This window comes from Salarias fasciatus, chromosome 3 (assembly GCF_902148845.1).
Source record: "Salarias fasciatus chromosome 3, fSalaFa1.1, whole genome shotgun sequence".
Lineage (NCBI taxonomy): Eukaryota > Metazoa > Chordata > Actinopteri > Blenniiformes > Blenniidae > Salarias > Salarias fasciatus.
Genome location: NC_043747.1, coordinates 13,238,100 through 13,263,739, shown reverse-complemented (window position 1 = coordinate 13,263,739; position 25,640 = coordinate 13,238,100). Strand labels below are relative to the sequence as shown.

Here is a 25,640-nt window from a genome sequence, read left to right as displayed (position 1 = left end):
GTCCAGCAAGCCGTATCGCGGCGCCGTGGATGTGCTCCATCGCAGGCACGTTTTGGACCATTAACTTTCAAACTTTTTTTTCTATTTTCTTTTTTTTGCTTTTGCCTCACGTTGTGTGAAAAGAGACGGTGCTCATCTCTTCTCGGGGCTGCGCACTGACAGAAAAGCATGACTTGTGCATAAAATGAGAAACCCTGCCGCTCACTCGGCCTTAAGTGATTCGAATCAAGCTCTACTAACTGTCGCAACTGTTGCTCATGCTGAAAATGTGTTTTTTCTCAAACGTAGCTTCATTTGATCTGGGCTTTTTCTCTTCCTGCCTCTGTGAAGGTGGATATGGATTCAGAGATTGCTGCTGGAGAACAGGCTGGTTTTTTTAATGTATTTTTTTTTTTTTTTTTTTTTTTTTTTTTATGGGATGTGGTGACTCTCTAGATTTCTGGTTGTCCCATTTTCACTGTCATTGTGCATGTTTGGCAATGATGTATCACATTACCACCTTAATTCTGAGGCTCATGAAATTGTGTATTCAGTAAGCAACTCTGGGCAGGGAGCCCAGATTTAACTGCTCTGTTTGGAATTGAATGCCGTGTACAGTATATCTACTATTTCCAGTTATTTTCCCCCCTCGGTGTCGAGATGGACTGCAGCGAAAGTGTTCACGCAGACGGTCTGTTGGGATTTATTCCGATATAAAACAGTAAACAGGAGTGAACGCTCAATTGTGGCGTCCTCCCTGCTTTCTCCGTGCTCAGCAGATCGCCCCGTACTGGAGTGTGCAGCACTCTGTTGAGGAGCTTTTAGTGTTTCTCAAACTTTGAGTATATCGTGCAGGAACAGCAGTTACTTTGGATTTATAAAAAAAAAAAAAAAAAAAAAGCTTGGCTCTCTGTTTGATCGGTCCCTCCTGTTTGAAACAGTCAGGTTTTCTTAGTGAAGAGGTTTTTTTTCTGCTGATCTGAGGAAATGTGATGCATCCATCCATCTTCCGTGCGTTTATCCAACTCAAGATAAATTATAGGTATATTTGGTTGAGCATCACACGTTTCACCGCATAGCAATGAACTGAAACTCTCGTTTGGCTGAAGACTTAAGAAATGCCCTTGAGTGCATTTTGACTAAACTAATGCGAGACTCACTTTTACAGGAGGAGGAATAGAGGGAGTTTGAGGTGAAAATACTTGAACAGCAATCAGTTGGCACACATAAGCGAGGCTGTAGATGGAAATTAAAAGCAGGGAAAAACAAATGTTTCCCTTCAAACTCACTAATGTTGAGCTTCATTTCGAATAGAGGTGAACCGATACCTCAGCAGTGCGGCGTGTAATGTCAGGAATCAGTCACACGTGTGCATTTACTCACCGTTTGCTCTGACGTCTTGTCCCTGTGAGGCGTTCTGTGTTGGCAGCGGCCTTGTTTACCAAAACTCAGGAACGCTCATCCGCAGTACCGAGAGGCGCTGAAGCCCCTCATCTCCATGCATGCTGGGTTCCTGTGATAGGCTCAGTTGCTGTAAGACATAAGACTGAATACCAGCAGATACTGTACCTGCAGAATCTGGCAGCATTTTATTTATTTATTTTTTATTTTTTTCATAGCTTTTGCACTTTTGTTTTCACATTGGAAGTAACGCCCCATTAGCTCCGTCATTTTCCACCATGCCTATTATATCTGATGCAAATGGAAGATCTGTTATTGGATGGAAAACTAATACATTTCAGTCACAAAATATAGATAATACCTTAAATTAATATGTTTATTTGAAAGAAAAATCATAAATAGACTGTACTGGTTCTACAGGGAGAGTGGGAGATCATTGGGTCGGGGTTGATGTGATGTTATCACTTAATTTATGCATAGAAACGGTGATCACACACAACTGATCACCTCGATTTCTGTGATTGGATAATCAACATGTTTATCTACAACAAAAACATGGTTCTCTTGGATTCTTGCGATCTTCTCAATGATTTAGTCAAAAAAAAAATGATAGAAAATTTGCATTCTTGAGTCAAGCATAAATCATAAACATCCAGGTGGAAAATGCAGCCCAGGAACATGTGAAAATACACACACAGAGACACACACACGCACAGTCGAATTGCACAGATTGCACGGTGTACTTGTCAGGACTGGCAGATGGAAAATGGTGAACAGTTTTTTTTTTATTATTATTTTATTTTATTTTTTGGGGGGAATGGATTGGCAGCTGTACAAGAAGACTGAGTTGAACATAATTACCTCACGTTCTCTTCGCACCTGCACCGACTGTTTGCCTGACCTTCTCTGCGCCGCGTGCCGCTTCGTCGGAGACAACAGAACATCAGAAGGTTGATAGTCATTGGCGCCAAAGTGGCGTGTGAACGAGGTTACGGATGGCCGGTTAACAACAGTATCCAATAGAAGGTAGCGCACTCATGCAGTGAAGAACACTCCACTGCTTGATGGCAGATGGCTACTTTACAGATTGTGACTCAGCTCTTGATGTTCAATTCCGTGGCCACTTTGCCCAAAGCTCTCAGTGTCTGACCTGCTGTGGCAGTGCCGTATCGTTTGTTTTTAAGTTTAAAGATTCAGCGCTTTCCTGGAGTTTGTGTATCTAAGAGATGGCTTTATTGCTTTTTTTTGTTTTGTTTTTTTTGTTTTCTGCATGCAGCAATTCAGAATATTAGTATCTGGTCTTCAGAGCTTTCCCGTGTTTGACGACAAGCTGCTCTCTGCAGTTTTTCCAGCCGGCCGCGCCGCATTCACAGAAAATAGGCTCTCGTCGTAACGGTGGCTCTCGCCCTCAGGCACCTGCAGGCAGTGTTCTCCAGATGGATCAATATATCTGTCAGCCGCTCCCTGAGTGGAGACTATTTCATGTCGGCCCTGTCATCACTGTGGGGTGCAACAGGAAAACCACCAACGTCTGCAGAGAAAATCTCCCCTGGGACCTCCCGGTGATGGGGACGTGCCTGTGGTAAAGATGAGTGGGAAACGTGTCTCTTTGTGGGACTAAAGTTTAAGATATGGGTTTGATATCAGTTTATTTTTGTGCATTTGAACATTTTCACAACATACCTTTCGAAAAAATTACAACTTCACAATAGAGTGAAATTCAAGAAATTTAACCCAAAATAGAAAATGATCCTATTTAAAGCCGCTTTTAAGACCAGGATGGTCCGTGACTCGGTTCACCTGGGTTCGGTTCACACCTTCATTTGGTTTGGTTTGACTTCACTCTGCACTTTTAAGACACATCTGCACTTCTACAATGTTAAATTTCTGAACTTCTCAGATGTTTCTCCTGTCCTTCCTGTCTTTTCTCTCCTGTTCTTGGACAGACCTCCTGTTGATCCTCTCATTCCTGCTCTTCCTTTTCCAAGTCACTTCTCATTGAAAGCGCCTGAGAAGTTGCAGTTTAAAGCCTTTGAACAGCTTGTAAATAAAATTCAGCACCCATAGCTGGCTCGCCGTCCCCCTGTACGGACGCCAAGCCGCCGCTCAGGTGTCTACTGATGGTATTTCGCGTGTTCCTCTTGTTTCTGAAAGCCTGATGCTGTCATTATGCAGAAGTTTAACCTTGAACAACCTGACTTTTTTCAAGAAAAACACATCTGTATCAAATTATTCACAGATCTAAATCAAGTTAAAGAAAAGTAATGCTGTCAACTCATGTTGTGCGGCAGAGTCCAGCATTTTAGTTCTTTTTAAAATCACAAAATAACTTCATTTTTCTTGTTGAATTTGAATCTTATGTTCTAGAATCTGATTTGTCTTCAATAGACTTGATTTAGTTCAGGATATATGATAAAAGAAAGCACCTTCAGACAAGAGTTTTGAGACCACTCCACGTTGTTTTCCTCCACAGTTCCCCCAAAGAGCCTTTTAAATTTTCAGCGTTTGCGTTCGCGCGGACCCCGGCTTCTCCATCACTTTTGTCTCGACCATGCTCATCAAGGTAAACATTGGTCATGTCGAGAGTTTTTTCCTGACTGTATATGGACTTGGAATGTGGTGATTTGTTCTGCACACCGGTTCTCACTAAACAAGGGGGACGGTGTGGCCTTCAGAGTGATCTGTGAGTCGCTTTCAGACTTGTCGGAAAATCTCCGACTTCTAGTTTAAGAGCGGTGTTTGCCAGCGACACGGCGGGCCTGACTGATGTGTTCCGGATGGCGTTCCAGTCGCTAAAGTGTGCGGCGGGGCCATCTGTTCACCTGAGAAACAGCGAGGTGACACAACTCGCTGAACTCTGTCGTGGGCAAATGTGTGTGTGTGTGTGTGTGTGTGTGTGTGCGCGCGCTCATTACGTGACCTGAAAATACTCCAGTGGTGATGCTCCCAAGTGCTTCTGTGGAAATTATTTAAGAGGCGTGTTTGTTTATCGGAAACATGGGTAGAAATGAAAACCGGGGGCTGGGTGACAGGTGATGGAGTCGCACACATGGTGACATTAAGCTGCCAGGAGCCTGGAATTTGAAATACGCCTAAATCCATCACGGAGTTATGTTGCACCCTTATTAACACTATAAATACAACTGTTAAAGTGGAAACAACAATGCTTTTATGCTGCAATCTCTGCTATATTAGCTTCTCCAGCATGCAGTCTGCATTTACCTTTTAGAAAAAAAAACCTTCATATCTGGTGGATTTAATGGGACATTTTGTGAAAACAGAGTACATTAGTAGCCCTGCGTGGTCCCTTCAAATGTCATATTTTCAGAAATGTAGCAAACGGTTACTCCTCTATATAAGATCAGTATGTTCTGCATTCATCAGAGTGTCTAGACATGGTCATGCTGTTTTTGGCAGTGGCTCCGTTCAATTCAGCTGTTCCAGAAAGCCTCCGGCCATCATGCAGCGAAGGAACCCGAGCTTCAAAATCATTTATTTATCACTTCAAATCGTACACCTCAGTGTCCATGAGACAAGGATATTCTCCTCTACAGGTCAGCATCTGTATCATAAGAGGATGGTGTTTCATTAAAAAAAAAAAAGATAGAAAACCCAAATGAAAACAGAATAAATGGTAAAAAGCGTTGGTGCGGCTTCTGCAGCAGAAAAATAAAAACATCTGCACGGCACATCTGGCTGCTGTACTGAGAAGATAATACCTTCAGGTCACACACATCCAGTGTGTTCCAGAGTACGCCAAAACTGCTGTCACTTTTAAACATTTACAGATAAAGATGTTGAAAGCATATCCGCCGTTGGACGTGAATTTGAGAGGACGGACCTCACAGTGAAATGATTCAATCGGACTTTTCTCATGGACATCATCGGTGTCTTGTGAAAATCCAAAGCAACTTCAATTATGGCAAACAGTTAATTGTAACGAAGAAATTGCAACCGTGTCACGTCCCGTCGCCAGTTGTCACGAAGGCAATACTACGCCCTACCTTGTGAATTATTTACCTAATCCAGACACTGTTCCAGTCCTCACCGCTGCTCTGACCCAGTAAGAAGTTTCACACAATACTTGTTGTCCTTGAAATCTTTATTTTTCTCAAAGCACAGATATATATATATTTTTCATGCCTGTGGAAGAAAGCCCCTCACTGCTCCTTCCTGTCTGGAATGTTTGCGTGGCCCAAAACGCTAACAAGAACTTCAAGGTCAGAGTCCGCAGAATCTCCAAGACGCTCAAGAATAGACCTGCTTATCCATTAAGTGACCTGTCTGAGTTTTAGCTCTGCTTCAGCGCGTTTTACCATCACAACCTCCTCTCTTGCCTGACTCTCATGTTTAAATTGAAAAAGAAGCCCGCCATGTTTCCTCCAGTAATTTGCTTGCAGCCATAAGAGTGAAAGCAGTTGAAGGCTTGAGTTAATGACACGCTTGGCATTGACAGATGAGTGCTATTGAGATATGTTGTCGGCTAATGAGTGGAGAAGATGATGCACTTGACTAATTCTAATGTCGCCACCCGCCTGTCAGTCATCATCAATACTGACCTTGACATTGGTGTTTGCTGGAAATTTTCACCCACCTGCCTTTTTTTTTTCTGCCTTTTATGGCTTTTTCTTTTTTTTTCCACCTCGACCACTTTAACCTCACAGGTTTTTTTTTTTCCAAAAGCCCACGCTTTGCCATTAAAATTGTCCATTACTGTCACTCATTGTCTCACCGCTGACTTACACTTGGCGGAGTGAGGCTATAATGTGCTGTCGCTGCTGATTCATTGAGGTGGACACTTTCCCCTTAATTCTCCTTTATTTTTCTCCACCTCCTTATGTGCTTTCTATCTCTCTCCTCCTCCTCGTCCTCCTCCTCCTCCTCCTCCTCCTGGGCCAATCAGGCCACACCTCCATGGCAACCGTCAGTGAGGGTAAAACATCCACAGATGGTGCTGAGTAGAGCGAGCAGCAGGCGCACTACGAGATCAAGTGTGGGAGTGTGTGTTTGTTTGTGTGTCTGAGGAAGACGGAGAGGCAGAGACCCAGTGGAGAACCACTGTATTGTGAAGCCAACAGAGCAGTCTGTAGTAACACAGAGCCGGAGGAGGGGAGTGTTTGTTCAAGAGTTGCATTAAAAAAAAAAAAAAAGTCCAGAGGAGTGAATGAGGAGTGCTGGAGGTGGGGAGGAAAAAGAGAGAAGCCCCTCAGAGAGCGAGGAGGCAAACCGCCGGTAAGCAAATATTAATGACCTGACAAAAGAGCGCACTCCATCCCTGTGTTGATCTGACCGCCTGAACCTGGAGCCGCGCAGCAGAGGAGCCTGGACACACACAGACACACACACACACACACACACACACCACCACCTCCACGCGTGCAGGACGAGCCCCCCTCACCGCTCCGCACTCACTCATGATCATCACTCCCGCCACTCGCAGACGCCAGGGCCACGCTGAGACTGCTGGAGGACTGGAGGACGGCCGAGACGGACTGCATCGCGGTGGAACTTTGACACAGAGAAACTCTTCCTGGATCTTTTTTTTTTTCTTTTTCTTTTTCTTTTTCTTTTTCTTTTTCTTTTTTTTTTAATCACCCTGTAGCCAGAGTCCTCCCTTTGTGCTGACCTCTTCAAGAATCCCTCACAAGGAGCAAAGATGAGCTGCAGGAAAAGGTGCAAGCGGGAGATCTTCAAGTTCGCACAGTACCTGTTCAGACTCATCACCGGCACGCTCAACACCGGTAAGACTCCTGAGTGGCAGATTCATCCCTCCAGCGTTTACCTGTGCCGTGATTCTCAGATACCGGCGGAGATTTTCTCCATTTTTCAGCTCAGCTGAACTTCTCTCGAATCACGTTTTTGTATCCAAGAGGTGTTTTGTGCATATGTCAACAATTGACACGCCGTGTTTGCGTGCCATGCATTCCAAACAGGATTCAGACTGTGTATACATTTACATGTGCAAAGCCTGTTGAGGAACTGTGAGGGTTTCCAGGAGGGGGTTTGGATATATCGCCTACTCTGCGTCATAATTTGTGTGAGTCTGTGAAAGCGCAGGAGGATGGGCTGTGACTGGAAGCAAAGGTTGAGTCATTACATCGGAGAAGAATACTATAGCATCACATACGTTTGTGGAATTATTCAGACTGACTGGCAGTCTCCGGTCACTACACTCTGAGCCTTTTAAGTTCTGGAGTTTTGCCTTGTTTACATCCGTTTTACTGTATTGTTACCTAATAGTGAACAGTCCTAAACTATGTGCTGGTTTCTCCCCAGTGGTTGAAGTTACAGCGTTCGGGACACAATACAGTATAATTCCTCACTATCTCCATACCTGTGTTGTGGTGCAGATCGTGATGGATCTCCTCGTTCTCCTCGGGCACACCGTAGAGCTTTTCTAATGAGACGCACAGTGAATCAATGGATTTAACAGATTAAATCTGGGATTATTGCGGATTACCAGCAGATTACTCAATCGGAGGTTGTGAAAAGGATAAAGGTGACCAGCCAGCGTCCGCTAATCATTGCACATATTGCTCATTATGCCTCCGGCTTGCTGTGGAGATCTTGTACTTTGACTTTATTTACAGTGAGACTTTGTGCTGCCTTGCTCCGCGGGCGGTGTGACGACACAGTTAGCACCCGTCGACACCCCTCAGCTGTGAGGCTCGCTTTAACTGAGCCGCTGCCGGATAGCTTGTTGATTATCGCGTCGTCTGGTGCTAAGCCTCAGAGAAATGCTCCGCGAACATGCTAATGAATTACTGCCTCCCTTCCTCGCATGCGAGACCCGCAGTATTTCTCCGAGTAACGACCCCGTCTATTTATACATGTTTAGAAACTTCGGCGGGAGAAAGTGAGCGGAGCATAATTAAGCTGTTCACATGATTTAGCCGCGTCCTACTTTCTCCAGTCTCCTTGACCTTAGGGACGGCGAGAACCAGCGGGGAGGACGGGGGGGTGGGGGGGGTGGGGGGGGGGGGGGGCGTAGTGGAGTCACCCCCATCAATGGGCTGCTCTATAAAAGGACGCTTTTTCTTTCCCTTCATAAAAACGAATATGCTGCTCTGAGGTGAAGCTTGAAGGAACTCCACATCATTTACCCAAAGGAGTACGCCGTTGGTTGCCATGGCTACCAGCAAGTCGTTTAGGTCGGATCGCTATTCCCATTTGGTGGTAACATGATTACTGTATGTTCTGGAGTCATGCTTCCTCGAAGCTGCAGTGGACAGAACGCAGCGCTGTTTGCTGTATGTAAACTTGTGTTTAATATTGTCGGCGTCAGAACCTATTTATTATTAATCTTGTGGAATAAAAGCCAAGGTGTTATTTCCCTTTGGGCAGAAGTAAGTACTATAACCATGCTGTGCTTAACAGCATTCAAGGCATAATTTTTACTATAAACATCCAGAAGTGACATAATGTGGAGCTACTGTACACAATAAGGCTTTGCTTTACTCGGTGGTGGTGAAGTCAGAAGGGGGGAACATTTTTTTATACAATCATAAAATATGGACATGAACCACTGCTGGCTATTTTCAGTCTGCTATCTCCTCTCATGAAAATCTGCATAGCCTCTCTCCACTGACCTTGTATAAAGGCGGCATGCGAGTATCATGGCGGTGCACGAAACCCGTCTTTGACACATACGGTTCAGCGACTTAATCTGAAAAAAGACATTACACACACAACAATATAAAACCCATTTCTGGTTATTTATTAGCCACTTTCCACTTGGGTGGATCCGTTTCTCTATAAACACGTCGTTATTAGCTTATCTCGCACAGGCCGCGCTCCAGATGAATATAGATGGGGTTTGACCTGAGTGGCGCCGGCTCGGCCCTCTTTGGTTGACCAGGGAAAGCGTGTGATAGATGGGGTCGGTTAGCAGACCATTTTAATTGAGATGTTTAGTGTCCCAGAACTGCCTCGCACATATTGCTTCATTGATCACGTAGTTGCTAAGGCTAGCACAAACACGCAGGGGAAGTGTTGGGGGTCATGTGTTTGACGCGACTGGACAGACGCGAGCGCACCTGAGACGCTACCGGGGCTTCTTCTAACCCGATATCGGCTTTTGTGACAGACACACGCCCCGTGGCCCAGTTCTGACATCCTTGTATACACAGCAGCCCTCCTCACTGGCATGTATTTCTAACCCTAAGTGAGTTTCATTTGATACTTTCTATGAGAAAAGGAAATCATTTATTGATCAAAACGGACCCAGAGTTTTTGCACAGAAGCAGTTTAAGCGAGGCCGGAGGGGGTGGAGGGGGGGGGCTGCTGTTCGTATTCATGCCACCACTGCAGCCCAGTAGGCCTTGATTTTTTTTTCCAACTATGTGGAGGAAAATAAGTGGCTGAAACAAATCACAGATGCACAGGTTCTCAGGTTATAAATCCAAACGGCTGTGTCAGCATATATCCCATCCATTGAAAAAGCAGAGAGCTGCCGGCACCAGGGGAAATCTTCATCTCCTCTGTTTCCTGCGCACAGGCAGGTTCAACCACTTCGCCAGAACATCCATCAGGATCTTTCGGATGTCCTCACGTCCGTTTCTTATGTCGCTTACATTCTCAGTGTTGTCAATATTCTTGTTGGTGACAAGTTTCAAACCTCTGTCCTGCAGAACTCAGTAAATTAACTTGAGCTTTTTTGGGAGATTTTTTTTTCTCTTTCTTCTTCTTCTTCTTATCAAATCTTCACATCTTGCCTGAGTCTCTGGCTGTCAGGCCTCCATGAATCTGTAATGCATCATCCTTCTTTTCTCATCAGCGCTGCCTCCCGTGCTCGTAAACGATTCCAGGCCTATCGTTTGTCACTGCGGCACACGCCCTCTCACCCCCTCTGTTGCATACGGTTGTTAAACTTTGATTTCTCTGCACAGATATCCTGCTAACTTTGTTGAGGTAGAAATGAAACTCCGAGGAAGAGGAGGAGGAAAAAGTTGTGATATTTAAACAATGCTGAATAGTTCACTTTGAATTGATCGCTTATTGGGTGCAGTGGCCTGCAGTAAATGCTCAACAAGCATTTTTTCTGCGGTTGTTTAGCTGATTGTTGCTTAATAATGTTCAGCTGATTATTGCTTAATCAGCTGAACAGGCCAGCAAATGTGATTCGTCTTTCTGTGACTTTGTTTACTGAAGTTGTGGAACACTTTTTTTGAAAATCCATCCTTTAGTTTAACTGAAAACTCTTTATTAAGTAAATTTGTCATGAAATTGTTTTTTGACCACAAAAGTTTGGATCGATACACACATCCACACACTCATACCTTTTGATGAGAAGCATTTTAAGTGTGTTCCTTTCCTCATAGATGCACAGATAATAATGAACACTCATTGCCGCGTTCCTGAGCTGTCGCAGCTCAGAGAAGAGGGACGGGATGTTCACGCTCAAGACTCCGGCGGTTATGGAACATTTCACATCAGGGCTGGCAAATCAAGGACGGTGCTAATTTTGTTAACCTCTCCCCAATAAGAAAAAAAAAAAAAAAAAGTAGTGCTGGGGGCTTTCTATTAAAGTCTCGGTTAAAAAATAAAAAGTCAGTGAGTGACGCCAGGCTCGGAGATGACGCTGGAGACGCCACAGCGGCTGTCACACACACTCCACACACTCCACCTGACAGTCATCCACCACCTGTGTTTGTCCTCAGCTGTGAAAGCGTCTCCATACTGCATTATGGAGATAATTGCGTTTTGATGCTGTTGTTTTCCCCCCTGAGTCATTAATTGTGTGATTTTTATCAGCTCAACACATGTCTCTAAAGATGTTGACTAAATCTCAGTGCTTTGGGCGGAATATGAGACTCGCCAAAGGATATATTTGGAATTTGTTGCTATTCTTTTGCGAGCATTGAAAAACAAAAAAGAGAGTCACCCACTTTAAGCGAATGTTTTTGGAGCTTGCGTTGACTTCTCAGTTGAAGCACATGTTCGCGGGGGCCTGCCCAGTGACGCGAGGGCCCGTCTTTGTTTCCCTCTCTTTGGTTTCCTGATGGCTCTTAGCAGGTCGTGTTCCACCTGTCTCATGAGGACAGCTCGTTCAAAGCCCATAATCCCTGACCAAACACTGAATATTTGATACACGCGGGCGGCTTGGCGTTACGCCCCGCCACGTCGCCGTGTTCCCGCCTGAACGACGGGGACAGGTCGCTAATTTGCGCCGATGATTTCTAATGTGGCTGAGAGGTACCTCTGCCAAGCCGGTGAGTTATCTAAACAGCCGAGGAACATTATAGATCCGAAGAGTTATTATTGGCACATAACAAACCCAACAATCCCTTTAGTCTTTGTTTAAACATAACTTAACAGCGTTTATGCAAATTGTAATACAGAACAGAAATAGAGTGAGCATCAAGTGCTAGATTGTTTCAGTTTTTTAAAGCATTTGGTTGGGAGGGGGGAAAAAAAATTACAAAAGTTGTCAAATTCCACCTGTTTTCATAAAGCGGTGCATCTCTCTGTGGAGCATGAAGGTTTCACGCCCATTGTGTTTGGACAGGCGAGGCAATAACAAAGGCGAGAGAGGCGTTACATAATGTTTCCTTTCTTCTCCATTGAACTAACACGGCTTGTGTTTGATTCACCTGACAGGCCGTCCAGTGTGCCACCAGCCCAACTCGGATGTTTGTGTTCGTGCCACAGAAGACATAATTTCTGACTCGCTGTTTACTTTCAACGCATCGTTGCCTTTAAATAGCAGCAGGGGGGAAAGGCGGACCTCCAAATCGTCGCTCTTTCAGTTGTTGTCCAATTATGTCTTTGAGCTTTTCACCTCCTGCGTCAAGACGTCTCGAGGAATCTTTGAACCTCTGCGAGCTAAAGCAGACGTGAGGGAAAAAAAAAAAATTACTGTCAACCTTTTTTATTTCAGTTTTAGAAAATATGAGACGGCGTTTCTTTAAAAGTAAGAGATCAAGCCACTGTAGTTTAACAAGACGTAGCACCCACGACATCAAAGCACGTCTGCAAAGCGTCTTACACAACGGAAAAAACAGCAGAACGGATCCCTCGTCATCCTGTAATAGCTTTCTTTTAACCTTGCACCGTGACCTTTAACCATGGCCCCTTTCTCAGGGTTCACTGCCGTTTGGCGGCTGCAGGATAAAGACGCTTGACTGTGATATGCGTCTGTCCGTATCGGCTTCCTGGCAGACCCGGCTCGCCGTCTCTCTGTTTCACGGTGTCCGTGCCTTCGCCGGGTTTCTGGTTTCCGATGCCGCGTTGCTGTCCAACACCGGAGCAGCACAGATTGTCTGGCTCGTCGGTGGAGTACACGCGATTCTCGGCTTGGCCACGTTACGAGAATGATCAGAATGAGCGCCGAGCGCCGGCGTCGTCCAGCCGTAGCCCTCCTGAAAGTGAGTGAGTGGCCGTCGCATCCTCTGGACGTGCTGCAAGACAGTCTGACCTGCTGTTATGTAAAACAGGAGAAGGGAGAGTGCGCTCAGCGTTGTGGAAAATGGATGTCACCGCCCTCATACAGCCACTCTCTGAGACGGCCTGTGAAAACATTCGCTGACCTTGTTGCTGAGATCAAGCTGTAGTTTCACAGGAAATATTATTATCCTAAATCATTCTCCCGTTTGTCCACCAATACAATTCAATACACGGACATTTAAAAGCATTTTTACAGAGAAAAACCAAACAATTCCTCATCGACAAGAAGTAGAGGGGTGATGGGATAGAAGGAGACAGATTGTTGGGTGGGATTCAAACCCCGATTCACTGTTTTCCACAAATTTCCCTGTAAATGTCAACGCGGACGCAGTCATTGAAGCACCTTTCTTGCTGTAGTTGCAGATCTGTCCTTCTGCGGCTCTGTGATCGCATGCCGTATTAATTAAAAGAACTAATGAGATAATGATGAGCCTGTCAGTAAAATATCCCCATCATGGCTGAAAAGTGTGATTACGTTCATGTGTCGAGGGATCGTCGTCTTTATGTATCTGCCAAGATTCAAATTTGGTAAATTTGCACTTTTAGCTATTTGAAATCACATTCTTTTTTTTCTTTTTTTTTTTCCTTTTGCCTTGTATCGATTTGTTCTTAATCAACAGAGCAATGTTCATCAACCCGTCACTTTCCACCAGGTGTTTGTCTTTCATTGCTCCGCATTTGCATTCTGCATTGGTCGATAGTCGCTTTTTACCACTTTCCATTTGAATTCACAACCGTTACTCGAAGTAATTGCTTTTCCCATTTACACTAATCTGCAAATGAGAGTCCTAATTTGGAAGGAGTGGTCTGGTTATTTTCAGTTTGATGATATTTCTTGTGTTTTGCTACAAGCTCCTATATATATGAGCTCCCACTGAGCATCGCTGAATTAGTTTTACCTGCAAGACTTTATTAGTGAAAAACAGAAGGAAAAAAAATACACTTTTTCTTTTTTTTTTTTAATGATAAAGCTTGCGCTTTAGAGCAATTGTGAGGAATGTGCCAAATCAAGCCTGTGCCCTTTAGCGTAGCAAGCTATTAAAAGGAGTTGTAATGTGTTCGGTGTGGCTTTGTTTTGTTTGCTTGTTGTTATCTCCTCAGGGAATTGTAATATTACTCCCGAGCTCTTCCTGTCTGCTCTGACTCCGGGAGTGATCATTACCATTGTTAACTTAAATTAAAAAGTTTTCCCCTCCCATGCTATCACCTCCCTCCCTTTCTGCCTCCATATGTTCAAGCGTCTCCCCTCCCTGCCTCCTGCTTAACTTTATCTCCTCTCCCACACTTGTAATCACTTCATTTTTAAGGTCCCGCCGAGGCTCTTTGTTTCAAATGTTTCCCACTGTCGGCTGCCTGGCCCGTTTGAGAAAAAAAAAAAAAAAAAAAAAAGTCAGCCTCCTTTGCCCCAGACGTTCCCAAATACAAGGGACAATGTCCTCGCTACGCGCCGTTAGCTGGCAATTACCAGGACCTCAGCCCTGCTCCTGCTCCCCACATAGAATAGAAAATCAATACACCTTCCAGGGTCAAAGTGGAGACTCCCGAGAAGTTAGGAAAATGAATACATGTTCATTTTCACAGTGCTGCGCTCCCAAAGGAATTTGTGCCTTTCTTTTGTTCCACCACACGCTTCTATTTCATATTAATTTGCCTCAGGTGACACATGGACCCACTGACGAAAATTAATGTTTTCAAATGGTTTCCATGTCTCCTTTGATTGGTTGCAGATTGGAATTTGAAACAGATCAATCTTCCTCTCTGAAAGTGGAGGTTTTTTGCGTGAGACGTCAAACGGTTGGATAAACAGAGGCGTTGAAAGGACGGACGCTTGACGGCGACGGCCCGTTTTTCCTCCGAACTGTAGTTTGTGACATTTTCTCTATGCGGCGTTTCCAGCGAGCGAGCTGATCAAACTTGTTGACGAGGCTTAATACTTTTGTCACATTAATAATGTTGTTATTCATTGTTTTTTTTTTTTTTCTCATTCTGCACAACGAAATAACAGTAATGAACAAAAAACCGTGATTCCTCGGGAGACTGCGTTTCAGTGATCAAGCTTAATGAAGTACACTGTTGTAGGAAGGCAAAAAATGTGAGAGGCCTTTGCGTCAATGCAGAGCGAGTCAGCAGTCTTGTACTTTTTAATTACACCCTGTAAATCAGCGTGGAGGAGGTTGGGACAGATTCATTCTCGGAAACCCGATCTTTGGATCTCTCCATACATCTATGTTAGTTCTCAGTGAAACACCCGGTTTGTGAGAGGAGCGGCGACGTTGTAGAAACCTGCCTTCATGCCGAGATTGAGCCCCCGATTCGCCCTCGACACCTCCCCGATCACTTCTTCACTTCGCCGTTGTAAACGTGCGTCATCAGTCACTCTCCCCGGCAGAACGTGTCGTGGACGGCCGTGCAGAAAATGGAGCTCCTTCTCCATCATCCGGCGGACAGATGCACCCCCGGCCCCCCATCACTTACCTGCCTAACTCCGTGTCGACGCCGGGGCCAGGTCTAAATAGAGGGGGTAGCGCCGCCGTTCAAGATCGCCGTTAAACCATAATAAGGCGGCTGATTTGCCCTCCCGAGGAGAGACAAATCAATTGATTAATTAGCTGGAGTGAGCCATGTAATGTGTTGCAGTGTAACTTTCGCTGCCCCATTAGTCTGCATGAGGCTGGAGGAGGAGCAGCTTTACAGCACTTCAGTGTATGAATTCAAACTGAGAGCTCAGCGCTTCCTGTTGGGATCATATTCATACATTTGCACGTTTGTTTTAGTGAGAATATGCAGTGTATTTCAACCAATTAGACCATCAATTGGTTTGACTGGCTTTACTGCAAAGTCGCTTGAAAAAAAAAACACAATTCAAATATTTTGTAATGTCTTCTAGGCAAAGGTAAACTTGTGCCAGATTGATCAGAACTTCTTCAATCTTTAATGACATGAGAACCTCAGTTCTTTCTGCAACTTCAGCCAAGCCTGCCGGTAAAGACAAGCGGCTCGGCCGTTTCCTTTCGCTGTGACACAGCAGAATATCCCGCAAACAGATTAAACGGCTGCGGCTCGGCGTGTAAATGTAGCGGCGGGGAGAGGGAGGTGATGTACAACACTGCGAGCAACGGAGCGTCCTCCGTGGGAGCCAGATGTCGTTTAGAATTTCTCCTCAGTCCCCTGCATTTTCCATGCACCACTGCGACCAGCGCAAATTCAATTTAAATGCAAAGCAACAGAGGAAAAAGTATTTGTGTTTGCAATTTACAGTACTCCTTCCTCTCGCTGTGGCCACTGCAGCAGAAGCCCATCTCTCCTCGTGCACTGCTTCACGGATCTCCCCCGGCCGTTCAGCTGCCGCTGACTGGCTGCTTGATGCATTAGATTCGGATCTAATAAGGATAGATCACCCTCTTGCTCTTGTCCCTCATTTTAGCCATTCCAGCCCATTTTTCCTCCTGTCTTCTTTCTGTGATTAAACTGAGACCCCAAAGGACACCAGTGCTTTTTCCTCCGCTGAAAACTATTCCAGCGTGGCTTTCAGAGCAAGAAGAGCCCTTCAGTCACTCACTCTCCTATCATAACCCATCTTTAATAATATTTTACAAGTATTCATCACAATTAGTTGTCCCAAAAATGGATTACAAGGGTCCAGTAATGGATAGCACAGTATTGATCTGAGAGTCTCCAGAAGCACAGGCCACAGTCTTGGTACCTTTTAGAAAAAAAAAAAAGCTGAATAAATCTTGCATAAAACATGTTTCCCCCCCCCCTTCAAAAGAAACTCAGGTTACTCTCTTCCTGCATCTGTAATGCAGTTGACAGACTGTTTGATCAGGTCACGCCAGGTCGGCTCCCGGTCTGTCACGTCCAGACAGCTGAGGATGTTTTAAATAGGTAGACATCTGTGGCTGCGTCTGCGATAATCACAACAAAGCTGCCCGCTGCATCCGTCACTCAGACCAAAACACAGCTGCCTGCGTCCGGACGTGTCGTCTCACACAACGCTGGTGACATTGTAACGCAGTCCAGGGCTCCCAGTTTGAGTTTACTTGAGTTTAAAGGTCAGACATCATGGCAGTGCGGGTCTGTTTAGAATACCAGCTGCTGGTATTTTACAACCTTAGAAAGGTATTATTGCAACAAGAGATTACAGAACACACAGCAGCAGGAGTTGTGTGGCTGTAAGTGCCGTTCTCGGCTTGGGGATTCCTGTCTGTTGTCTTATAGACTGTAAAAACACCTTCTGTTTGTGCAGAAAGGGGGGAAAAAAAGTGTAATCTGAGCTTTGCTGGAGTAAATAGAGTACAGTCAGTGAGGCGGAGATGGAAAAGCTGAAGGAGAAAATAAATACGCAGACAAGGCAATATTTGCCTCTTGTGTTTCCATTTGTGTCTCTTAGTGAAATGTATCACATGATGGTGGAGGATGAGCCAGGAAAACTATTCTCGGCTGTCCACTTTATCGGTATCTGCCAACCAGTGTTCCATGGCAGTGAAATGTGTTACTGAAACACCCCCAATAAAGAAGAGAACGGGACTATCTTAAACTTCTGGTTTCATCAATTAAATCACATCTTAAAAGTAACATGGACGCAGCTTGCAAAAAAAAAAATTGGGTCTGAGGCCCAAAAAGCAGCAGTTCACGAAGTTGCAGTTAGAACAGGTGATCATTTTCAGCTTCCAAAATATAACATCAAAAAATACTTTCTTCATATTTCGTAATCAATGTGTTCAGAGATTCACGTCACACCTGAACTGAGACCAAAAGAAAACATCCAGTCCCAACTACTCTGCTGTGAAGCTCCTAAAAATACAACAAATCAGCCTCTGGAGACACCTGAAAATAAATGACCAATCAAGGTGACTTTACTTTTCCCAGATATTGTGCAGTGGATGCTGTGGCCATTTGCAGTAAATCACCGGAGGAGTCGGTGTCGCTGACAGTCTCCATCTTGAGATTGAACTGTTTATCTACTGAGGCAGAAGATGAGGCTCGAGTCACACTTTTTGCTTCGGCAGAATTCAGAGCTTTTGGCATAAACAGACCCCCGGGGTCAGCTCAAGAGCTCTGCTTGGTAATCACGTTATATGACTGAGAATAATCTCACCTTAAAAACAGACCGAGCTGACATGGAAAGGTAGATTCCTTTTTCTTTGTATCAGTTTGGTGAGCAGATAATCTGATAACCTGTTTTTTTTTTCATGCAAAAATATGTGAATTCAACAACACAAAAAGGAAAAAAGTTATAATTATGTAAAGTAAAACAGTGTTTAAAACAATTGTCTCCAGGATTGTCCTGGGGTTTCATTATTTGCAAAGTTGATTGCTGCGCATCACTTTTCGGAAACGAACTATCCTGCGATCAATCAAGCTTCTGCGCTGCGTTGGGACGTTTAATGAGATTAAGTCCTTGGGAAGAGCGAACGCTGATGAAACAATCTCCATCACATAACCATTAAGCTGCTCTTTGACAGATAACTGCATAAACGTAATGCACGTTTTGCATCGATCCAGATGATGGATGACAGAAAATGAGAGTCAAACACAGAAAGTTTGTGAATAATTCCATTGTTTTTCGATGCTTCTCTGCGTGCAGGTTTGCCCAGCTTGAAATGAATGTAACTCTTGGTTTGATCACGGAGAGAGGCCGACATGTGGCCGCCTGTGTCGGATGCGCATGACCATTAAAGTGAAATTTAAAAGACATTTGGATTAGTTTCCAGCAGTAGGGTGTTCAACCAAATGGCAAAATAAGGGCTTTTATCACACCGAGTGCATTCCTCATTACTATCACATCGCAGCATGCACTTTTTCCTCATCTGTCTTTAAGATTGCATTGGATTTACACTGTGACATATTACAATGCTCTTATTTTGAATATAGAACATCCTGCCCAAGGCAACTTTATAGCAGATGCCTGAATTGCATGAATTTATGGATGTCTGCCGTGTCAGTATCAGACTGGCTGAAATGACACCAGGTGGGATAATGTATCGTACTTATTCCTCATTAGGGAATTCTTTATCGTATAAGGCGGAAACATAGTTCAATCAAACTGGCATACTTGCCCACACTTAACTTCTCCCGCTGAGGATCGCCGCTTATGAATTTTTATTGCAGCCCTGCTTTAGCTTTTCATTAGGTTTGTGATTTACAGTCCGTCACTTCACTCGGACTGACCGATGAGCTACAGCTCAATACAAAAAAAAAAAAAAACAGGACAAATGTCGAGCAACTGAAGCGGCGCGCTCCGCATTGTGCTGATGGAAAGTGCCATCGAAGACGAGGCCCTCTCCCGGGAGGCTGATATTGTCTAGCGATGGGACGGCGGTGTGCGGTTTCAGTGCGGTACAGTAGGAGGCTAGATTTTCTCCGCCATGTTTCACAGCGGTATTGTCTGTGTAATCAGACACTCATGGGTTTTGATTATGTATTATGAAAAGGAGGAACTGGCAGCAACCGGTTGTTCCTAAATCTCTATGGCCTGATTTCATCACGATATTTAGGACAGATTTGTGTACATTGCTTGCTGTATAATGGTTGTGTTGAATTTAATTTGCATTTTTGAAAGCTAGAATATATCCCTATGAATCTGTTATAGTTCCACCTATAAGATGAACCAATATTCACCACTGTGGGATGTTCATGAGCTATAAGGTCGCTGTGCCACCACCGATCCACTGATCAATCCTCCATGATTGCAAACAGATGACTATCGCCTTTCTTCCATCCCGCCTCATCCAGCCGGGGCTCGCCGGGTGCTTCTGGGTGTTTCTCGGCTTCTTTCATACTAATAACAGCCGTTCGTCATGCTGGCTGTGGGTGCAGCTGCGGTCTGCCTGAATTGCTTTAACCTTTCCTTATACGCTCGTGTCGAAATATATGGGCGGCCTTTTCTATGCACACATAAAGTGCCGGCCATATCCCCACTGGCTTTGTGAGCATGTTTAACTGACTGGAGACGCAAATGTGATTCGGCTGGGTTTGCAGTTTTTTCTTAATCAGGAAGAGTTCCAGTTTGTGGTTTAGATCCATTTGGAAATTATTTGATTACTTTTTCTTTTCTTTTCTTTACTTTTTTTTTTTTTTTTTAGTTTATGCAAATAAACCAACAATGAAAAGATGTAAGTTTCTTAATTTGGAGAAGGAAATTGAGATTTGCATTTCAGAGGTGGCAAGTGTGTGATTGTAAAGTGATGATTCACTGGATTAAAAGGTTTATATCCGTGCAGAGGTTTTAAGAGTCAGTGTGTCCGAACACGTCACCTTGAGATGGTGGAGGGTGAGGGGAGTGAGGCTCCCTTGTGGTACATTTATCCTTGAAGCTGCAGAAAAAGCGAAGGTTGAATGGGAATGGTTTTAAATCTGCTGCTTTGTTCCCCTTTTTTATTTTTTCCCCTAGAATTTTCTAATTTCTCCTTTCCCCTGTAAAGCGAGTGTTTCTCACAGTGGCCATATCTCTCGTAGCATCAGTTGCTCATTTGTGGCGCCAGGCTAAGTGATAGTACCTCGAGGTTCATGTTTAATGAGGGACCCCATTACACATGAAAAATGCCCCCTGTTCTTTAATGGCTGACTTAGTCCGGAGCGTCGTGCATCCGCATGCTACGAAGAGAAAAGACACGATGGAGGTGATGATTTCTCCACTAAAGATGCTGCTTGATAGTTTCTGTTTTCGGAATGTGAAAAATTAAGGAACTGTACGGCACTTCTGTGGTTTGATGTGTGAAATTCCACGCAGCATCAAACAGGTGGGCCTGTATAGATCGCTCCTGCTGCTGACTGGAAGGGAGGGTATCGGCATGTTGATTGATACTTCAAGGAGCTTTATGCTGATTAAGTGATCTGCTTGGGTGAGTTAAGGTGTTAATTCTCCCCGGATTACAAAGAATAAATAGGACAAGGCGCACAAGGGTGTATTGATTCCTGCCCTCTGTGTGGTCGGTCTTCGGTCTTGCAAAGAAACATTTGTAGAGACTGAATTCTGAACACTTTTTTTTTTTTTTTTTAAATTGTATTAGTTTTTATTATCTTTTATTTGACAATGAAAAGCTTCAGCGATGTGGAACCTGTTTCCACTCTCCAAACTCCGTCTGAAGGCTGTCGCTGTCACTTATCAGGGCTCGGGAGGAAAACACACACAGCACGAGAAGTCGCACAAACAGAGCGGGGAACGCTCCAGACGTCACGGAGAGATCGCGTTTCCCGTCAGGCTCCCTCGCAGCCCCACGCTGAGCTCCGAGCCCCGGCCCTCAAGTGACAGGCGGACAAATTGGTCCTGAAGAAGCCCAGAGGCAATCAGAGCACGCCGCTCGCCCACAATTACTCGTCCCCTAACAAAACGATCAATGTGCGCAGTGAGTTTGACCGGCACAAACTGGGACGCGCTAAAATAAGAGAGTGAAGAGAGAGACCGGTTCCGGAGGTTTGATATGAAGAAGCGACCGCTGCCTTCCCTTTTGAAATGCCCACAGGGTTTAATTATTTGCTCTTAGACAATTAAACCACACCATATAGACAGTTATTTATTTTTTTCCTTCTTTGAATTCCAAGAGGGGAAACAATTTCCTCACGATATGCAGTCACCTCACGTGCCGAGGCTCTGATTGCCTACCACTGTTTTATAACCTATGCTAATACTGATTGGCCCCGCTTTGCAAGTCTGATCAGTCAACCGAAGTGTTTCAACAGCCTATGAAAACAAATGACGGAAAAGAGCACAGTTTGTTGGCCGTTGCTCTTTATGATTGCTTTTTCTAATATCTATCTATACCTCTGTTTATGGCGCCTCGGCAAACAGAGGGTTTACTCCCGCCCTGTCGGGACTGTTATTCCCCAGCCGGTGGTCACTGCAGAGGGCTGGGAGTGTTTTCCTGTGTGACTGGTGCTGGGTTCATGTCACAGCACACAGTGCCGCTGCAGCTTCTGCTTTGACAGAACAGTACAAAAATACTCGTGCTTATGTGGGCTGCCACAATGCATCTACAAACCGTCACCAGCGTGAAGAAATGATGGAGTCTTTTTTTTTTTTTTTTTGCACAGGGATGGAATCTACTGTATTCACTTCAAGGGTGTTCTGAGGAAAATAAATTAACTCTAAAGTAACGATATCAGGCAATCGATCAGTTTGCGTCAATCACGGATCCTTAAACGGTCCCAGTTAAATGAATCATTTTCTCCACAATGTGTTGTTTGGCTCTGTGTGTGTAAGAGATCATTGAAAGTGCCCCTGCTCATTTCTTATTCATGATCTCCACATGAATCCATTCATCTAACGCCGTGCAGCACATCAACTTATGAATATAAACGACTGGGGTCAGGTACTATCAAGCCCGTTATGTTTGCTTGCTTTATTTTGTCCATCTTTTTTTCCTTTTATACACCCAACAATGTGACAACCTGCCTGCTACTTTTGGCACCTTCTGCCACGCCCGCAGTGTAACTCCAGCGACAAATGACCGACGAGTTGTGTTCTCGCCCGGATTTCACTGGGTTTGAATTGAATTCACCGCTTCTTGCAAATGGTAGAATGTGAATAATTGATGTGCAAGTCATGTCTCATCGCAGGAATAAAGAGACGGCGCTCCCGACAGAGCTTAAAGGTTTACAGTCCTGCAGGCGAGAAAGGAGCTCTTGCTATGTGGGATCTTTTCAGAGAGGGGAATTTTCTGTAAATCTATGCTCTTTGCAGAAAACGGCTGACTCTTTTAAAACTCAACAGTTAAATTAGACTTTGAAAAACCTAAACGTGTGGCATGAACTCTGGATATGCATTGAGTTTTCATGTAAAAATAATAGCTTGTCTTCATCGGCTCTGATTTGTTGAGTAGAAAGTTTGTTTCTTCATGGCATTAGAATCCATGAGAATAAACAGCCTGCTATAATCACCCAGCTTCAGGGTTTCTTTCCACTGCTTTTCGGTCCTGACGTCGTCTCATGAATTTGGTCAATTCCTGTCACCGAGCTATGAAGATGGGAAATTACATTTATCGATCGACTATTGACCCCGAACTCGGATCCAGAGCAGGGGTGTGACGCTACGGCCTGACCATGAAATGGGATTTTATGACGCTTGCACAGTTTCATCCAGTTTTTAACCCTTCCTGCTGCTTTTAAACGTCTTAACTCGTCCTGAAATGTGAGAGCGTCCGTGTGTGATTGTCTCTCTGCACCCTGTCATTCAGCCGCTGCTTCTTGGAATCGGCTCCAGGCTGTTGTTTGATGGAAGTGGCTGCCGGATGATTGAAAGGCGCTGCTCCCGCAGCAAAGGAAGTCAACTCTTGAGCTCGATGGCGCTCGGTGACGGGAGTGACGGCCTGGTGTTTTTATGGATGTCAGACTGTCTGCAGTGCAGCAGTAATGCGGTCGGAGGGTATTCAGTTATCTCTTCAGACATTTTCCGTAACGGTTGAGGAGCTGTCTTGCTTACGACCGCGAAACGCACGACGACCGTTTTCAGTTGTGAAAATTGAAATTGCCGTTGAACTGATGTCAAACTTTGCTGCAGGGAGATGTCTTCATGCTCGCCATAATTCGAGGTGTGTCTTTTTTTTTTTTTTCCTCCGTGACACAGGGGAGCGCGCAGAAGATGATGAAATGTGAGGAGATGCTGTCGCGATTGCGAGCCCGACAACTTCTGTAAAAGCATAAATTCTCTTGCGGTTGTGGCAGTAAAAAAATAAAACACACCAGAAAGTGTTGCTGGTTAATAGTCTCGAGTAGAAAACAGATTGAAACGCTTCACGTCTTTGAGTAATGTCATGAGAGCCACTTTCATGCTTTGTTTGGAGTTGATTGATGAGTCATATATCACAGAAAAGAATGAAGAGTTTATGGTATTTTGCAATTCATCAATCAAGCAACTAAAGAAAAAGTTATTTTTTGCAACTGGCCAGATCATTAGATGTGTGGTTCTTTTTATGCAAATACCCACAACAGTGAATAACTATGTTTCTTGTTTTGCTGAATGACAGAAAATAGCAAGTTGTTAAATAAATACTCCTTCCTCCTATGGACTGCAGTCAAGGCTCACAAACCGATGGGAGAATCTCACTGTGTGGATGAAACTGCAGTGATTCATATCTGCATTAAAAGAGCCTCATTTGGTCACTTTTCAATTTCCATAAAACTTTGATATATTCGAACCACAACCCCAAGGTCTGACGGCCTGATGGACCCGAGCTCTCGGTGGGAAGCTTAACCTGGGTTGGGAAGTTGTGTGTGTGACTGTGTGCACTCTGTCGCCCAACTTTATTGTTGCAAGTTTTGCTTTGTTTTATGACAATTTTAGAACAGCGCTTGCTGCAGAGGGGAAGAGGCCACACATCACACTGAAGCTTGTAGAGCCATGGAGTGGGCTGATATAATTGACTCCTGCAAACAGCATAGTCAAGATTAGCTGCATGATGGCAAAAAGAAAAAGAAAAAAAAAAAAAAACGGGTTTCCAATTCTGTGCCCTGTCTTAACGCCGAGACCAGTGAGAAGCAGGTGGTGCTGTCATGGCTCACCATGTTCTTCTGCCTGAGTGGGGAAGTGAATCCTTCCCTCAGGTGAGGTCTGCATGCTGCTGTGCGTTCACCTGCCGCATTTGTCACATACAGTTGGTGGGTGGTAGTGGAGGTAGAACAGTGAGCCGTGTGTATGTGTGTGTCTGTGTGAGTGTGTGTGTGTGCTGCACTAATAATAATAGGTAGACCTCCACATGATTCAGAGTGTTGAGAGAAAAGCACCACTGCTGATGCCAAGGATGAATTATGGGTGTTCTAGGTTGAGATGTGTCAAAATATAAGATGCACCCATTCCCTGAACAAGAGGAAAATTGCATATTGAAAGAGATGCAAAGCAGCTCGGTTGCTTTGAGTCTTTGTTTGTGGCGTAGTTGTGCCTCTTTGTCGTCATCCTGCATCTTTTTTTTTTTTGGTTGTTATCTCTGTGTAGCCAGCCTGCAGGTGAAGCCCAGATCTGTTATTGTATTTCAATAAAACATGACCGGCGCCTCGGAAGGTCTGCCGCTCTGCTTTAATATGAGGGGGATAAATAAAAACAAGTACAGGGATGGGTTTGGTTGGCACATATCCTATAATAAAAGAGGAGATTTGTTATTTTTTGCCTGAACCTCCGACTGTCTTAGAGGCCGTGTGACTCCGTCCTCAGCAGATCTGCTAAACGCCTCTTCTGCGGTTGACTCACACAAGTTGGCTACCCTTGTCATTTTCCTAATTGGCCCCACCACATGCTCCCTCACACCCGCATATGGATTATCAATGAGCCATGACCGGATCGCTTAAAGACAGGCCGCTTTCATAACGTCACATTAAGAGTCACAGCTGCCAGCGGCAATATGGCGCCGGCGCCGGCCGTCGAACTTAGCCATACGATTTCATTTACAGCCGTCCCAGAGGGACGAGCTCGTCGTTTTGTTTACCTTATACCGAAGCGAAATGTCTGAGTAAGCTATACTCGAAGGTCAGTGTTTACCATGTGATACATAATTCACGCAGACGTTTCTGCCAGTAAGGTTAACTTCATGTAAGTTTTATGAGAAGGAACTCAACCTAGTTGTTGTTATGTACACCAGCAGACGCACTGGCTCTGGAAATGGCTCCGAAGGGGTTAAAGGTCAGTCGTTGGGGTGCTCTGAAGGCGAATTTAAAGGTGAAAGTCATCTTGACTTTGAGGGAAGGTTGAGCTCAGACGGCCGTGCCTGACTTCCTTTGATGGGTCAGATTTGTGTTACTCTCGTGACAAATCTACATCAAAAACAAGTGGCTGAAGGCAGACAATATAGTTGCACATTGGTTTGTGGATGCATTATTCAAAAACC

General features: G+C 44.6%; 1 protein-coding gene across 1 annotated transcript in view; it reads left to right on the top strand.

Annotated features, from left to right (window-relative positions):
* Positions 1-6,291: 6,291 nt before the first annotated feature.
* The window catches only part of kcnip4a (potassium voltage-gated channel interacting protein 4a), a 78,401-nt gene continuing 59,052 nt past the window's right edge, over positions 6,292-25,640 (top strand). The window contains exon 1 of the mRNA XM_030121129.1: positions 6,292-7,121. Within this exon, the coding sequence (XP_029976989.1) occupies positions 7,037-7,121 (85 nt within the window). The 5' untranslated portion in view covers positions 6,292-7,036. The remainder of the gene's footprint in view (positions 7,122-25,640) is intronic.